The sequence below is a fragment of the Nycticebus coucang genome, chromosome 5 (assembly GCF_027406575.1).
Source record: "Nycticebus coucang isolate mNycCou1 chromosome 5, mNycCou1.pri, whole genome shotgun sequence".
In the NCBI taxonomy this organism is placed as follows: domain Eukaryota; kingdom Metazoa; phylum Chordata; class Mammalia; order Primates; family Lorisidae; genus Nycticebus; species Nycticebus coucang.
The window spans coordinates 73,097,288-73,111,107 of record NC_069784.1 but is presented as its reverse complement, the minus strand read 5'-3'; the positions used below and the strand labels follow the sequence as shown (position 1 = coordinate 73,111,107).

The 13,820-nt window shown below is 38.0% G+C and overlaps 1 protein-coding gene across 2 annotated transcripts in view; it reads left to right on the top strand.

The window, feature by feature from the left end:
* Positions 1–13,820, top strand: part of MMS22L (MMS22 like, DNA repair protein) — a 152,354-nt gene that overhangs the window by 89,866 nt on the left and 48,668 nt on the right. For both annotated transcript variants that reach the window (XM_053591507.1, XM_053591508.1), the window contains exon 15: positions 8,457–8,650. In XM_053591507.1, coding sequence (XP_053447482.1) covers positions 8,457–8,650 — 194 coding nt within the window. The remainder of the gene's footprint in view (positions 1–8,456; positions 8,651–13,820) is intronic.

Here is a 13,820-nt window from a genome sequence, read left to right as displayed (position 1 = left end):
GTATACCATGGAATACTATGCAGCCTTAAAGAAAGATGGAGACTTTACCTCTTTCATGCTTACATGGATGGAGCTGGAACATATTCTTCTTAGCAAAGTATTCCTCCTCAGGAATGGACGAAAAGTGTCCAATGTACTCAGCCCTACTATGAAGCTAATTTATAGCTTTCACATGAAGGCTATAACCCAACTATAGCACAAGAATATGGGGAAAGGGCCAAGGGAGGGGAAGGGAGACGGGAGGTTTTGGTGGAGGGAGGGTAATGGGTGGGGCCACATCTACAGTGCATCTTAGAATGGGTACAGGCGGAACTTACTAAATGCAGAATACAAATGTTTACATACAATAACTGAGAAAATGCCATGAAGGCTACATTGAACAGTTTGATGAGAATATTTCAGATTTTATATGAAACCCGCACATTGTACCCCTTGATTGCACTAATGTACACAGCTGTGATTTAACAATAAAAAAAAAGATCAACATTACGATGCTAATAAAGGGAATTTAAAATATTCTGAACAAATAAAGAAATGTTGAACACAGGAGAGTTTAAAAAAAAAAAAAAAGATGATCTCCAGAGGTTTATAAATATAATACCATACATCTAGGGAAAATTAAAATGTAACTTGATTAAAAATTAGTAAGCTTTCAATTATTAATGAAATGTGAAAGCAGTAAGAAAGTATAATTTATTGAGAGTAAATATGATAGTACATGTAAAATGGCTCAGCATATGTTTGATATAGATGTTTTGTATAGATAGGCAGAAAAATAGTTTTCCTTCAAATGACCCTTATCTTTGTAATTCATTTGTGCTAAAACTAGTCCAGAATTTCTCAGGGTGTTGTGAATGGTTCTTAGGAGGCTTGAAACATAGCTGTGTTGTTTAAGTCTGGTTTTGCATATTTGTAGTGCTACCTCTTGGTTATATTTCTGATAAAGATTTTGTAGCCTCCTCGCCCCCAACCCCCATTCCAAGTGTAAATTCCCTGGGGTCAGGTGTGCATCTTTTTAATCTTCATTTCTCTGATCCCTTCTCTTTAGTGTTTGGTATAAGCCCTTTGGAGCATAATAAACCATGTCAAAACATAGTGGCATGAAATGTCACCAAAATAACTCCTTAATGTTCACAGATTCTGTAGGTCAGGGATTTAGAAAGCCAAGGACACCTCTTATCTGTTCCACCACGTTTATGAGGCCTCAGCTAGGATGATTCAGTGTTAAAGGTGACTGGCGGTTGAAGCTACAGGATCCAGTTCCTAGATGGCTTCTTGACTATACATATAGTATCTGAGCTTGCATATGAAGGACAGGTTTAGCTGGCATGTTGGACTCTAAAATTACGTTTTCCTAGCAACAAGGCAGAAGCTTCATGGTCTTTTATTGCCAAAACATAGTGGTAAGTTGCTGCACTCCATTGGTCAAAGCAGTCACAAGATCTGCTAGATTCTAGAATGTCAGAGAATTTGTGGCCAGGTTCTAAAAACTGTACAGCATTCAGTAAATGGTGGAATAGCCAAAGCAAGACTGAGAGAGAAAGGAGCAAAAGGAGGAAGGAAATTAAAGACTGTAAGGTATGTTTAATATCACCATTAATTATTGGCTCCAGTGCTGCTGAGGTAGATTGATGGTCTCTGTTCCAAAATTGAGTCATATTCTATCAATATTCTATTCACATTGTTGTCTATATGAGAATAAATACCCATATATTCTTCTTTTTTAAAATTTTATCTTAAGGTTTCCCCTGCCTCCTTTTTCTTACATGAGAATTCTGTACACAGCATTTTGGATAAGTCCATGAGTGCTTGCTCACTTAGCAATGATAGGGCTTGTCTTTTACCACTGAAGAGGAAGAGGATTATATTTGACATCCCAAATGACCAGTATGATAACTTTAGATAGTTCATCAAAATTGTGTACATTTCTTTGTGAGAATGTACAGAGAATATCTCACCTCTGAGTGCCTTTACCTTCAAAGACCAAGATCCTGCATCTTCTGTCATGATCTTACCCACTTGAAATTCTGGCAGTGCATAAACCTGGAGACTGACCAGTTTCATATTCAGCCCATAATTCTTCCTCTCTCTCTCTCATTCATTTCCTTGTACCCACATAATTGCTATTAAATTTGGATGATGAGTTCCTGGAAATGGGAGTACTAACTGAATACAAGCAGAACAAGATTGTAGATTACCTGTTTGTAATTGAGTTGCACAATCAGGTGATGATTGTCCTCTGTTCTTTTAGAAATTCCTGAATTACAGCATCCGTCTCCCTGTAGTTTCTTACAGGTATGATGCCAAAGGACACAACCAAGCCTTAGTCGCAGCCTTTACCCTCAGCCGTTCTTGTGTTAAGTTCAGGACTATGGCTTATTGGGCATAGGGTCAGCTATCCCCCTAAACACAGAATAAATGGCAGGAACAGAGATGACAACAAAATAAATATATTCAACTTAATATAGTAGGACACCCAATTGCTGAGATGTTTGCTGCAGTATGTTTTGCTAATAATGCTGATTCTTATGAGGTAAAGTGTGCTTATGTTGTTCTACCCTTGACCACTTTTATTGAATGAGAGGGAGTATAAGATAGCACTCAAGCATTGGCAACGTGTATGTATAGACACATAAGTATATCTGTATATATATGTAGAGTGTTTTCATGAGTAGTTACTGTATTTGTATATGTACAAAGTCCCTTGTGTAGATAATCACTAAAATAGATTTTTTAACAATGCTTCAAACTCAACCGGCATTGTAACATTAGCCCCACGGGGATATGCATGATTTTTATATGTATAGCTGTATTAGGCAGTCCTTATGAGATCTGTTATTTGGGAACAAGCTATTAGTAAGATATATGTTGAGTATGTAAGTTGGTTTTGTCTCAACGTCTCTCTACTTCAGAGACTTGTTTACTAGTGGTCTAACTTTTAAGTTGATGTGACCTTCTACTACCTATTCCTCATCAATACTCCAGTTATATTTTTAACCATTCTCCTCCTTGATCTTTCATCCTCTGGTAATTCCCTTTATATAACATGAAGTTTCATGTCACTACGTTTTACTTATGTCATTATCCTGAAAGTTTTTGTATTATTTTTCAATTAACTAATACAAATTCTGTAATTGGCAATGGTGTATGTCTTCCAAGAAGCCTTCGTTGGACCCACAGTTCCTTTTTTATGAACGATATATAATAACTCTTTATATACCTCTAAGCACATAACTATTCTTTGATAGCAAGGATGGTATTTGATAGTTAACACTAGACACTGATATGTTTCTTAAAATGAGCAGAATGATTCCAGGGTCTGAATGTACTCTGGACTCTAGGTTCAGATTTCAAAAAACACTTTTGGGTATTGTTATTTTATTTTATTTTGTGTATTTATTTTTACAAATCAAATTATACTCTCTTTTTGTAGTAATTAGCTGTTCTTCCTAACTTTTAGTTTCCTTCCCTCCAAATTCGGCAATAACAGGCTGCACCTGCCTCTCCATCACAAAATGCCAAATAATTACCCTTGGCTTTCTTTTTTTCCTTCAAGAAGTAACTCAAATTGCACATTAGCTCTTACCTAGATCACAGAAGCTTCCTAATTGGTCACTTTTGTCTCTAATCAGTTCTTACTCTAACTCATTCTGTTTGCCATTTCCAGATTAATCTTCCCAAAGCACCACTCTCATTTTATCATTCCTCAGCTTAAAATCTTTCAGTGGGTTCTTACTACCTTCAGGGTGAAATCTTCATTATTATTATTTTTATTTTAAAACACCAGGATTTGCCTTAACTATTTTTTGTACTTGTAAAATCAGACCCAGTGACTGGCACTGAGTAACTTTGCTTTCCAAGGCTACTTTAAAAATTGTTCGTTGCCAGAGGGTTACTTTCTCTTCATTCTCCAAACACCTTGCTATTTTATATATTCCTTTTACGTTGTACATTATATTGTATAGGATGGACATAAAGTTCGTGTGTGATTTAAATTAGCTAACTATTTAAATCACACACAAACTTTATATCATCCTGTACTTCTGGTTTTGTGGCTTATTATCCCTGTTCGGTGATTTATTTTTTATTCATAAAGCTCGCTACAACTTGAGTTAGTACATAGCACTTTGGGAGGCTGAGGGGAGAGGATTACTTTGAGCCTGGGAGATCAAGACCAGCTTGGGCAATAAAGTGAAACCCTGACTCCACAAAAAAGTAAGAAAAATTAGTCAGGCATGGTGGTACATACTTATAGTCCCAGCTACACAGGAGGCTGAGGCAGGAGAATAGCCTGAGCCCAACACTTGGAGGCTGCAGTGAGCTGTTATCATGCCATTGTACTCCAGCCTGAACAGCAGAGCAAAGGCTCTATCTCTGGAAAAATATACAGTAGAACCTCTCTGTAAATCTACCGACCAAGGGACTATAACAAACTGGTTAGCATATAGAGGTGGTCAGCAGAAGGAACTAGGCCTGCTATATTGGTATGTGCATGTGGTACATGTCTGGTAATGAAAATTAGGTCAATTTGAGGTGGTCAGTGTATGGAGGTGGTCAGCTATGGAGGTTGAACTGTGTGTAAAGCAGGTGTGGAGACTCATTCTTATCATCTTAGCACTTTGGGAGGCTCAGGGAGGAGGATTGCTTAAAGCCAGGAGTTTGAGAATAGCCTAAGCAAAAGTCAGACCCTATCTCAACAACAACAACAAAAAAAATTAGCCAGGCATCACGACATGCGCCTAAAGTCCCAGCTACTCAGGAGGCTGAGGCAGGAGAATTGCTTGAGGTCAGGGACTTGAGGTTGCAGTGAGCTGTGATGATACATTGCCTTCTAGCCCACGCAACAGAGCAAGCAATACAATACCCTATCTCCAAAAAAAAAATAATAATTAAAATCAAAATGTATATATATGTTGTATACACACACAGAACACAGAGAAAGAATAAGGGGAATTTCTAAGGATGATCACTCTTCATTGTCATGTTTTCCTACCAATAATAGCCATTGCTTTTGGGACAGGGGCAGGCAACCTCATTTTAAGCACTTCACCAGTATTGTATAAAATCATAAGATGACATCATTATAGGCAGAATTGGTTTGCCAGGTGCATCACTGGGGTTCCTGATCTTTTGATTTGTTCTTTTTTTCCCAATCTTGCAAATTAACTCAGTTGTGGACCATAGGAAAATTTAAAATTAACCACACATCATTGACCTTTGGAATCCCTATGGAATACTCTACCCACCCCAGAAGTATTAAACTTTTAATGTGTATGCATCTGGTATACCACCTGGGATTGGCTCTTATACTACTTTGTAACTACCTCTATTAAGAACTTATATGAATGAATGAGTACAGCAGTGTGACATTTGAAACATGTATTATTTATTTGGGTAGTAAAATGGTTTTTGAGGCAGGTGTAGCATAGTGATTCTAAGTTGGAGCACTGAAGCTAGACTGACTGACTGAGTTCAAATCTTGTCTCTGCTGCTTATTAAAAGCATGAGCCAGGCAAATTACTCATCTCCTCTGTACTTAGATTGTCTATAAAATGAGGACAGTAATAGATTAAATTAACAAAGGTCAAACATTTAGACTAGGTCTGACACATGTATTCTCAATGAGCAATCTTTAATTCTCTGGCCAACAATAATAGTTGCCTCATATATTGGATATGTTTTATTTAATTTTGCAACAGATGAGGACAGTAGTAACTAGTAATTGGCAGAACAGGATTTTTACTATGACATGTCTGTCTGCAAAGCCTGTCTTTCTAGTGATGTAAAACATCACTAGAAATGATTTAGAAGCAGTAGTGTATTATTTTCTTGCCTTATAGACTACAAAGTATTTTCACCTAAGGCTGTCAGCTGATACTTTAGCAGCTCCATGAAAGATGCTAGAGTATTATTCCCATTTAGCAGCTGAAAAACTGAGTCTTGGGACTTTTCCAGAGTCACAGCTGGTCTTCTTTCTGTAAGACCAGAGTTCATTTGAATAATTCTCCTTACATCTTATGGAGACCTTTTATTCCTTAATAATGCATTATGTATGTGACTATGAGCATCATTGTTGGTGCTGTGCTTTTTTATGTTACAGACCCTTGTGCACTAAAATAGTAAACAAACTCTTTGCCTTGATCGCCAACATTCATTCATGAGTCCACCCTTGCTCATCTCCTCCTCTGGACACTTTTAGTGGAGGCACTGCATAGTATGCCTGAACTAACTTTTAAATTTTTGCCTAATAGGGTGGTGCCTGTAGCTCAGTAGGTAGGGCACCAGCCACATGTACTGGGGCTGGTGGGTTCAAACCTAGCCCAGGCCTGCTAAAACAAAAAAATAGCTAGGCGTTGTGGCAGGTGTCCGTAGTTCCAGCTACACAGGAGGCTGAGGCAGACCCTTGAACCCAAGAGTTTGAGGTTGCTGTGATCGGCAAAAATATAAACAGAAACAGGATAACAGCCTGGTTGTACATTTAGTTTCGTGTAAGTGTATTATTAATTGCCAGGTACATTGCATAAATGCCTCTTATTCCAGATTGTTAAGAAGTTACTATTATTTATTAAGCATGAAATGTCTAGTTTCCTGAAGTACTAAGTTTGACAGTTGATATCTCTAATATTTCACTTTGACACTTCTTATTTTATTTTTATTGTGAAGATACATCCTCATTCTTTCAAACACAAATTTTAGCTCAAGATTATCTTTCAAATTTATTTTTAGAGCAATTTTTTGTGAAACCATGGATAAGTCAAAAATTCATGTTGTTTTCAAATATGAGTTCTGACGTGGAACCAATGCAGTGCAGACAGCTCAGAAATACCAAAGAAGTATTTGGGAAGGATGTGGCTAATAAACTCACAGTATACCAGTGGTTTGAGAGATTCCTTTCTAGTGATTTTAATCTTAAAAATAAGCTATCTGTAGTGGAAGCAAATCCATCTCAACCTACACGTGAATTAGTGCAGTTTGACATTACTATTCCAACTATTGGATTGTTTGAAACAAATCAGCAAGGTATAAAAGCTGGATAGATGGGTTCTACATGAATTAAACAAGTGACAGAAGAGAAAGCATCTCAAAACTTGCCTTTCCTTGCTCTCATAACATAAAGGCAGACCATTTCATCTGTGTGCAATGAAAAATGGATTTTTTTCAGTTATTAGAAGCCCTCGGCACAATGGTTGAATAAAGATGAAGTGCTGAAACAAATTCCAAAACCAAATATTCAACAAAAAAGCCATTGGTGTCTGTTTGGTAGTCCAGCGCTGATATGATCCATTGTAGCTTCATGAAACTTGGTCAGTTGATTACAGCAGTGTCTACTGTAACCAGTTGATGAAGATGTTTATGATCACACAGCCGAGATGGGTCAGTAGAGACAGGCCAGTCCTCTTGCAAGACAATGCTCAACCACATGTTGCACAAACAATGCTGCCCATCTTCCGTATTTACCAGACCTTGCGCTGACTGCCACCTATTGCAGGCTTTGGACCACTTCTTGCAGTGAAATGTATTCAATTCTCAATAAGCTATGGAAACGCCTTCCACAATTTTATCACCACTATCTATCTCTCCAGGTTTCTTTGCTGCGGATATAAACAAGCCACTGTTAAAATGGCAAAACTGTGTTGATAGTTTAAGCGTGTACTTTGAATAAACTGCTTCTTCTTTGAGATATATTACATTTTTTATTCAAAATCAGACATTTCACATTTAATGACTTAATATTTCCCTGTCTTACTTTGGTAACCTCAATTTCTTTCCAATGTATATCTGTTGTGTCTAGAGATACCAAAATTTTCAATTGAATTAAGCTGCAGAGGCTGATGATGAATCTAAATTTGAGACAGAATTATGTTTTATTACTTTATAAAGAGTAACTTTATTGTTTCTTTTTTTTTGCCTGCTGTATGAAAATGATTATGAATCTTTTTGGACCAAGGTTCTAAGATTGTATCTGGCACTTTTTGTATACTAGCACAAGGTCTCTGTCTTTTCTAAAAAGGAAAGGATTTAAATTTTAAAACACCACATATAAGTCACATATACTCACCTTCCTCTTGGTACATCCATGTCCTAAAGCCCTCAGAAGAAAATGGTTTTACAAAATTGTTTTTATGTCTTGATTATAAGTAAAATCACTGTCATATGTGAGCTGCAAAATGCAGACCTTCATTCTGAAGCTGCCTGTTTCTCATTTGGATCTGACATATTAAAAAGCATATAATTAATGGTTGACATTAGTAATTAACATTAACTTTATGGTGCTTAATATGCCATCATTCATCCATCAAATAACCAGAAATGCATAATGTCTTGGCATAAAGGTTTTAATTATATAAAATGGTCTTTCAGTTTTCATATAGTGTAAATGAAAAAACCCAAATGTATTTTAAGAAGAATTTTGTAAGCATTTGTTGAATGTTAGCTGTATTTTTATTTCTTTTTAGGAGTATGCATCAACATCTGTGTCAGGAACTTCAAAGGGACAATGTCGACCTAACTGTGCAGTCTTCATTGTCAGCTAAAGAGCGCCACCTTGCTGCGATCGCCGGTGCATTATGGAGACATTTCTTTTCATTTTTGAAGAGTCAGAGAATGTCACAGGCAGTGCCTCCCTCACAACTTGCAGATGCAGCTGCAGGTCAGCGCTAATTGTTAATTTGCTAATTATTTTCTCTTTGCAGGCTCTTTGTCAGTGTTTTCTTCTATAAACTCCTGTTATTAGAGTGTAACAAGCATTTTCACAACCAGAAAGATGAAACAAATTACTTACTTTAAAATTGGTATCTTTTGGCTTGTTTATTATTATTATTATTATTTTTTGTAGAGACAAGAGTCTCACTTTATAGCCCTCGGTAGAGTGCCGTGGCCTCACCCAGCTCACAGCAACCTCCAACTCCTGGGCTTAAGCGATTCTCTTGCTTCAGCCTCCTGAGTAGCTGGGACTACAGGCGCCCGCCACAATGCCTGGCTATTTTTTGGTTGCAGTTTGGCCGGGGCCGGGTTTGAACCCGCCACTCTCGGTATATGGGGCTGGCGCCCTACCGACTGAGCCACAGGCTCTGCCCTTGGCTTGTTTATTATTAAAAAATAAAATTATTTGCTAAAAATAAAAGGGGTTTTGGTTTTGGATTTTTTTTTTTTTTTTTTTTTTTTTTTTTGAGACAGTGTCAGGCTGTCGCCCTGGTTAGAATACCACAATGTCATCAAAGTTCACACCAACCTCCAACTCTTGGGCTCAAACGATCTGCTTGCCTCAGTTTTTCTGTTTTTAGTAGAGATGGGGTCTTACTCTTGCTCAGGCTGGTATTAAACTTGTGGGCTCAAGCAATCCACCTGCTTCTGCCTCCCAGAGGGCTGGATCACAGTCGTGAGCCACTGCTCCCAGCCCAAAAGATAATTTTCAATATTAAAAATTTTGAACGTACTGGCGTGGCACCTGTGGTTCAAGCAGCTAAGGTGCCAGCCACATACACCTGAGCTGGTGGGTTCGAATCCAGCCCGGGCCCGCCAAACAACAATGACGACTGCAACCAAAAAATAGCTGGGCATTGTGGCAGGTGCCTATGGTCCCAGCTACTTGGGAGGCAGAGGCAGGAGAAACGCAGGAGCCCAGGAGTTGGAGGTTGCTGTGAACTATAATGTCACAACACTCTACTCAGGGCGACAGCTTGAGGCTCTGTCTCAAAAGAAAAAAAAATTTTTTTTGAATGTACTTAAGTTTTTCTCATGTATGTAATATTTGAAAAGTAAACAAGTACTTGAATACGTCGAGTTCAAGTAGTTTATTTTCAAATTGTATGAGAGATTTGTAAGTTTAGGATGAAGTTAAATTGTATAAAGAGCTAAAGAATATAAAATGAATACCATTTCAATACCAAGAAGATGAGATCACAGTGATATTGAATATGTAGAATGTTACTGTTCTTACTTCTACTAGATTCTATTTTAGAGTGTAATTTTTACTTAATTTTATGATTAGCCTAAGGACTAGGGGACTCTGGAACATGTGAAATTATAGGCAGGAATTTGAATATATGTATATATATGCAGTTTTCTAAGGAGAGGTCTTTCTTTCTCAAAGGAATATTTTCCCAATATATGTTCAGAAGTACTAGATTAGGTAGAGGTTAGTATGATGACTACATGTATTTAAATAAAGTTTATTTGAAAATATTGATGGTAAAGCTGAGTGTAGTGGCTCATGCCTATAATCCTAGCACTCTGGGAGACCAAGGTAGGTGGATTGCTTTGAGTTCAAGAGTTTAAGACCAGCCTGAGCAACAGCAAGACCTCATCCCTACTAAAATCAGAAAAATTAGCCTGGCATTGTGGCGGGCATCTACAGTCCTAGCTACTTGAGAAGCTGAGGCAAGAGGATATCTTGAGGCCAAGAGTTTGAGGTTGCTGTGAACTGTGATGCCAGGATACTGTACCCTGGGGTGACAGAGTGTGAGACTCCATCTCAAAAAAAAAAGAAAGAAAGAAAAAAATTATTTTGAAAACCTAAAATCTAAACCAACATTTATTTTACCCTAGTGTAGATGAGAGAAGCTGAACTGAGAGCACAATCTGAGTAAAAGACTGACTGATACTAATTTGAAAAAATGTCGAATTCTGATAGCACTTTCATAATTAAGATATTACAATGAAAAATTAAAGAAGTATGGCAGGACAACAGTTTTCTAACTACTTAATGTCTTTGAAAATAAATGCTAATGTTTAATCAGTTTAACCAAAATAGTCAGTAAACTTATCTTTCTAACATCCACCATCCCAACTGTTCGTCAGTCAACAAAAATAAAATTACATCAGTTTAGTCCCTGCTGAAAGTAAATGTATATGAATATAAAGGAAAATGTGTGTGGGCTTGATTTGAAATTTAGACTTGATAGTTTAGGAGAAAATGATTTTCTTCATTTTAAAAAAGTTACTAAATACCCAGTTTATAGGCATTGGGGACATACCAGCAAAAAAGAGGACAATGACATCTGTTTCATGGCATATATAGTCTGGTGTGGGGAAACCAAAAATAAATAACCAAAATGTGTAATGTGTTAGATGGTGATAAATGCTGTGAGGAAAAATGAAAATAAAGAAGAAGGTGGGGATAGTGAAGGCCAGAGGCAGGCTGTGGTTTTAAACGGTGGTTGGGAAGGTCTGAGTAACATTGGAGTTGAGCAGAGGAGGTGAGAGGCCACACCATGCTGAAGTCCAGTGGCAAGAGCCTGCCTGGTGTGTTTGAGGAACTATAGGGAAGGAGTGAAGTCCTACATGGAGTTAGAAAGAGAAGTCAGAGGTGCGGTCACAAGTCAAGGGCGAGGTGGTCGGTGTTCTGCCTTGTCGGAAAGACTTTTGCTTTTACTCTGAGATTGGAAGCTGTTGGAAAGCGTTCAGCAGAGGAGTAATATCCCTCTGGTTACTAGGCTGAGACTAGGGGGAGGCAAAAGGAGAAGCAGGGTGGCTGATTAAGAAACTATTAGAAAAACCCAGAAATGAGCAGCTTGGGCTATAGTGCTAGCTGTAGAGGGGGTAGGAAGTGGTGAGATTTCCCATCTGAAGGTAAAGAAAGTATTTTAAAGGTAGAGTTGACAGAAATTGCTAAGTGTATAAGATATGGTACCAAAATAAATGAAGAGGAAAACTATAGCCACTTGCTAAGATCAGGAACATTATGGCAAAAGCCATACTATTTTAGATGTCCATTAGAATCTGAGTAACTATGTTAAGTAGGCACTTGGAAAATAAGCCTGGGGCTTAGGGAAGATTTCCTAGCTGGAGATATAAGATTTCCTAGCTGTGTCTTTTAAGCCATGAAACTGGATGAGATCACCAATGAGTAAGTACAGGTGGTAAGAGAAGTTTGAGGACTGGGCCCTTGGGTATTCCTATGTTCAGATTTATAAAGTAAGGAGAGACAAGAAAGGAGACTGAACAGGAGTCCAGATGAGGTAAGAGGAACCAAGAAAGTGTGGTGCTCTGGAACCCAAAGAAGTGCTGCTGGTGGGTCAAGAATGGGGATATTAACTTCAGGGATCAAAGAGGAGTTTTGCTTTTAAATAATATGTGAGAAATTTCAGCATATTTATAATGCAACAGGAGTGTTTCAGAGTAAAGGAAAATTTGATGGTGCAAGAAAGTCACTTTTATTTTAGTGCCAAGAGAAAATGGGATCCTGTAGTGTAGAGGAAGAGAAGGCAGAGTAAGTGGGCCTAGTTGAAGGCAGCTGGAGAGATGTGGCAGGAGCTTGGGGTAGGTCTCTTTGGATGTTGTTTCTCTGCAAGGTAGTAACTAAGGCATTAGCTGAAAGTGAAGAAGCTGGTTGTTGGTGAAGAGTGAAGCGAAGGTGTGCAAGAGTCCTCTAAGAGAACAGAAGACTAGGTGCACTAGGGAAATTGGTAGGAACGCTGTCCTGTTACAAATCTAAAGTGACATGGCCATTCTCCAGTCATTTATACTGGTTCAGGTTGGAGGTACATGTGGGGGGAAAGCCAAGAGTTGAAATTAAAGTGCAGAAATTTTTTTGGTTAAGTACACAAATCAAGAAAGGAGCAAGGGAATTTGTGGTGTGAACAAATTAGCATCATAATGGACCATGCCATCAAACTGCTTGAAGAGGGAGGGGAAGGCACAGAGCCTGGGAGGGATAGGGAAAAAGTTGTAGTATCAATGGAGTGCAGGGCGTGATGGCATCAAAGAATGGTTGGCATTGGGCCCTAGGAGAAGAGAGTGAGAAAGCTAGTTTGGTATCAAAAAGTGAAATGACAAAAGATCGTAGTTACTGGTAATGCCCAGATCTCTGAGTATGACCATGGCAGTGAGTGGCTGAAGTAGAATGAAGTATAGGTTCACTGGAGGAGAAGGGCTGTAAGAAATTGAAGGACTCATGATACTGGAAGAAAATAATAAATGATTGTGACAAGAATGCTATAAGAGAACATGACGGAGAGCTACCGTCTAGGAAGTGAATTAGGAAATGGTACATGAATGCAACAAGGAGGTGTTATCATCTGATATGAGATTCAAAGCTAGGATTTTCAGGGAAGAGGGAGAATGGTCTAGAAGCAGCAACGTGAACCAAGAAGTAAACTCCCTATGTGCATGTCAACTGGTGTGACAGGAATGGGAGAACAAATAGCCACCATTTGAGAGAGCTGCGCAGGAGACAGTGCTTAATAAAGAGTTTATTGGCAAATTAATATACTACAAATTGAGTTGATGGATTCTCAGGAAATCACAAAATAAAGTAGAATTATTTAATGTGATTAACTAAAGAACTCTATTTCCTACACTTTGTGGGTTCTGAAGGAAGTGGGTGTCAAGGATTGTAGGAGATTGCCGTTTAATAGAAGAGAATGTCCAGTGTTGGGGTGAGAGTGAACTATTCACCTGTGGCAGGTGGCAAGAACATTAGTGTAATTGGAAAAGAGTTAGATGCTACAAATATCTTTTTAAAAGGTCTTTTGAATGATAGAAGCACATTAGCAGAAACCTCAGGCTTAGAAACTGGTATGTGAGGAACCGACTATAGACCCATGATGATAATACCAAGACTGATGCTTCTAATACTTACTGTGCTTTGAACGTTTTTCAAAAATAATTTAATTAATGGTCTTTAAAATTTTCGCGACTCCTCTCACGGTGCACCAGTTGAAAGTCACTGCTGTAGGCCCTTTCTTGGAGATCTGGATGATGCTATGGAAATTTATTTGACAATATGTATTTAGTTCAGTTTTAGCTTTTTGTTATCCTTTTGAAAATAGGACATTTTATTATTTGGTATTTTTAAAAATCACTATATAATTTTAAGA